We start from the raw sequence: 4,248 nt of genomic DNA on the forward strand, positions 1-4,248 counted from the left end.
CTTAAATTGCTACAAATATATATATCTATATATTTTAATTTAGATGAGATGAGGAGAGAACGAGAGTTTTACAAAAGCCGAAATATCCCATGTCCCAAGGATATGCCACAGAATCATGAAGACGACGAAAAAATGTTAGAAGCACACGCAGAATCTGATTTCCATCGTCTCGACGAGCAGGTGAATGTGAGCCTTGAATGTATGAGCAACAACTTTAAAAATTTGCAGCGGCGTTTCATTCGCTGTAGCTCCCAAGCAACCATAACGCACTTAAAAAAATTAGTTGCCAAGAAAATCTTGAATGGTATAGACAAGTATCGAGAGGTATGTATTTCACATTTTTTCCAATCCTGATGAATGTGTTTTTATGTACATACACAGCTCGAACCAATTTTATAGGTTTTTAAAAAAAAACTAACACTACGTTATCAGATTTGTTCTAACAACCTTAAGGATAAAATACTAATATTCGCACAAGTTAGAATTATCTATGCGGGAAGAAAAAGCCCAGTCAATTTCTAATGCTGGATTTCCACTAGGCATTAAATGGCAAAAATGACGAATGACAAAGTCGGGCATTAAAAAATAATCGTGTCATTACATTCAAAAATAATCATTAAGTTCATTTCCACATGGCATTTTTTTAAATGATATAAATTTTTTGTCATTTCAATGCCTAGTGGAAATTCGGCATAACACAAAGCATTTCGATTTTTGGAAAAAAATGGAAATTCATAAAAAGTTAGTGCGTTTTTGAATTCGTCTTAAATTTCTACTGAGAAAATAATATTTTTTACCGAGGTTCGTTACACTCAAGTCCATGAACCAATTAGTTGTGTAGTTGAATCATGCTCAAGTCTAATTTGTGGTACTTCAAAATTCTGAGTTTATTCGAGCAACAGTTAATGCGGTACTGTTTTTTTTAATGGAAAAAACATCACCTTCTGATGTAATTATTACGTAGTTCTAAATAAAGTTGCTGTTCATAATTTACATTTTCATTTCCATGGCGTTGCCCATCGGCAACCCAACTGAGGTGACGCTGCCATCCATATTCGACCCATTTTGCTCTATGCGAAATTTTACTAATTTTATGGCTACAATGCAGATGTAAAAATATCATTTGTTTCATTGATTAGCACACGCTTTGGCAAAAATAAATAGTTTACTAATATTATTGTGGCGAAATAATCACACCTGTGCTGGAATTCAAATTTTTTAAGCTGCGAATTCGGTCCTCCGCTCCGCAACTATCCACCGCATTGCCATCCAAAAACAGCAACTTCTATGTTCTTAATCAACTGTTTTGACACAAATGAATACATTCCCACGACAGCCGATTTATATATTGAAATGACACGGATTTTACCCCACAAAGGACTGTTGCTTAAGACTGTTTAGGTTGGCAAAAATTATCTTAAAGGTTGTTCGTCCTTGGGCTGGCACCGAGTCTAACCCTGCACTAGGAACCTGATCATGCTGCGTATGCCAGAAAAGTTTACACCCAAGCTCTAATTCAGTTTGGTGCAATACCTGCAATGGAAGGAGTCACCTTAAAACCTGCTCATGCCTCTAAATTGACCGACAGTGGGCCACGTCATTTGGTGCCCCGTGTTGCTCAAACTTAAAGGAAGGGCCATTACACAATTGGACAAAATATACCTAAGGTCGTAGTGGATAGCCTCTAACAATCTATCTTAGGACCATTACCCCAGTAGCAATACAGCAAGCACAACAAGCAGTTCAGGTAGCGCGCCAATACTCCCTCACCCCGCGAATAACCATCTCTAACCCAGCTTAATAAAACTACTGGAGTCCAATTGCAACGGACTCTAAAGCAAGATAACTGAGATCGTCAATCTCATGATGCGCAACAAAATCTCAGTCGCGGCGGACCAGGAAACCGAACTCCACTCCGGCTCAAGCCCTCAGAGTCAGGATGAGTTCACCGTCATCCGAAGACATCGCACTCGCGGCGCCGCGAATTGTTGCCAACGTTACCTCATTGAGTGCCAAGGTTTGGCAATCAAGTCGGGAAATACTGAGCTTGAAGTCGTCAACGTGTACATACCACCTACCACCAGCTGCCCAGCAGGATACCGCCCAAACATAAGTGCGCTACTTAAAGGCGATTACCAGGTAGTGCCAGAGGATTTTAACGCGCGGGGTACACTGCTGGCTGAACAACGTTTTGCACTTTGAACGAAGATGCTCCACCATGGCCGCGGAAGACTGCTGCAGCTCGCCAGACATCATAATAGCCAGCATGGGTCTGATAAATTGCATTGGATGGCAACCAGCCCAGCAAAAAATCGGTAATTGCTTTTAGTGGTAACGTGTTCTAGAAGGCATAGCGTTATAATGCCTTCGAATTTTTTCGCTTCTTTTAGGCATTGTCGGTAATGCAAAGTAGAATGTCCTACAATATTTTATTTATTTCGCTTTATTGTTTCATTTTGGGGAATGCAAAGTAGAATGTCCTATAATATTTCTTTCTTAATTCGCTTCTTTGCTTCATTTCAGGGAATGCAAAGTAGAATGTCCTACAATATTTTATTTTTTTCACTTCTTTGCTTCATTTCAGGGCATGCAAAGTAGAATGTCCTACAATATTTTTTTTATTTCGCTTCTTTGCTTCATTTCGGGGAATGCAACGTAGAATGCTGCATCGTAGTCAGCTGAAAAATAGAATGAATATCCAAAAAATCTTTTCCTACCGTTAGTTTCTGTAGAAATTTGTCTCGCATAAAAATCATGTTTTGCTTTGTTCAATTTGCAGCGAAGTTGAAGTCAGTCAATGAAGTGAAGTACATGAGTGAGAAAGTAGAATTTTAAGCTTTATTAAATATGCATGTATGTACATACCGATTTTTAACATAAATACTAAACATAAATACATAAATATGTTTGTATAAAAAATGATTTATACAAATTTTAATTAAATTTAATCTTTTAAGACATTTTCTGATATAATATAAATAAGTATGTACTCATCTGGGCATTCTACATTAGTTTCTCTGTAAGGCATTCTTTGTTCGCTTCTCTGGATTCTGTTTATCCATGCGTTCTCGTTTCGTTTGAAGGTAATGCTGCGGGTAAGGGCTTACCGCCAATGACATGCCCATGTTAAAATAAGGCCTTCCTGAAGCGAAAGGGTAAGCGATTCCCATCGCCTAGCTCGTTTCCACATTCGTTTCTATGGTAATCGTGTTTTTTGCTGGGAGTGCTCACGCTCGCATATGACCACCTGCGCATAGTAAGCCGCTATAGTCCATCCAAGAGAGAATACGTACATGAACACCATGAGGGCCAACTGGGACGGTTTTTTTGCAGAACACAGACTGCAAATTCAACGCTCTTCCACCACCACATGCGCGCGCTTCATACCAATAGGATCGCCAAAATCCGGCCGGGCTTCCCAAAATTGGCAATACAACAACGTCGGATCCCGGACGTGCGCGCGCTTATTCAGCTTATTCATTGCACACTCGGAGAGAAGCAAAGCCCGCCGCAGTGTGCTAGGTGAAGCACACAAACTGTGCCTCCGAGACATATCAACGTGCTTCACACCAGAAGAGACGCAGGCAGCTGTAAAAAACGCCAAAGCATCCAAGGCGTTGGGCCGTGACGGAATCTCCGTGCAGATGCTGAAAAAGCTAGGACCTGCGGGAGGCGAGTACATCACAGCTGCTTTCAACTTGTCACTGTCCACCCTAATTATCCCGGAGATGTGGAAATGAGGTAGGATCATTCCCCTCCTTAAGCCAGGGAATAAGATGGCCGCAGGAGACTTTCCGGCCAAGCATTCGACAAAGAATTCCAAAACGCCAAGTCAAAGCCGCGTAGGATTAAGCAGGGGCTCCTCCAAGGCGGCGTACTCTCCCCGACACTGTTCAACATCTGCATGGCGAAAGTCCCTCCGCCGCCAGCTGGGGTTAACTTGGTGGGCTACGCCAATGATTGCACGATTATGGCAACGTAGGCCAACATTGACAGCCTTTGCGGCAAAATCAAAAACTATCTCACCGATCTTGCAAACTTCTTCACTGCCAGAAGGCTCACCATCTCCGCCGCGAAATCCACCGCCACACTTCACCACCTGGATTAAGAAGATTAGGCTGGAACTGGACGTCCATGTCGATGGCCACAGAATACCGACGGTCAACCATCCCAAAATCTTGGGAGTCACGTTCGAATGACTATTTTTCAGCGCACGCCTCAGCCAATGGGAAAAAATGGGAGCTAGGA

General features: G+C 41.7%; 1 protein-coding gene across 1 annotated transcript; it reads left to right on the forward strand.

Annotated features, from left to right (window-relative positions):
- Nucleotides 1-6: 6 nt before the first annotated feature.
- LOC118746428 (polycomb group RING finger protein 3-like) lies at nucleotides 7-324 on the forward strand (the record flags this gene model as incomplete). The annotated part of the gene is given in 1 exon segment (XM_036480280.1): nucleotides 7-324. A coding segment is annotated over 1 exon segment (276 nt), but the record flags the coding sequence as incomplete, so codon positions are not given.
- Nucleotides 325-4,248: the final 3,924 nt, after the last annotated feature.

The sequence above is a fragment of the Rhagoletis pomonella genome, unplaced genomic scaffold (genome assembly GCF_013731165.1).
Source record: "Rhagoletis pomonella isolate Grant_MI unplaced genomic scaffold, Rhpom_1.0 Rhpom_scaffold_00010, whole genome shotgun sequence".
Lineage (NCBI taxonomy): Eukaryota > Metazoa > Arthropoda > Insecta > Diptera > Tephritidae > Rhagoletis > Rhagoletis pomonella.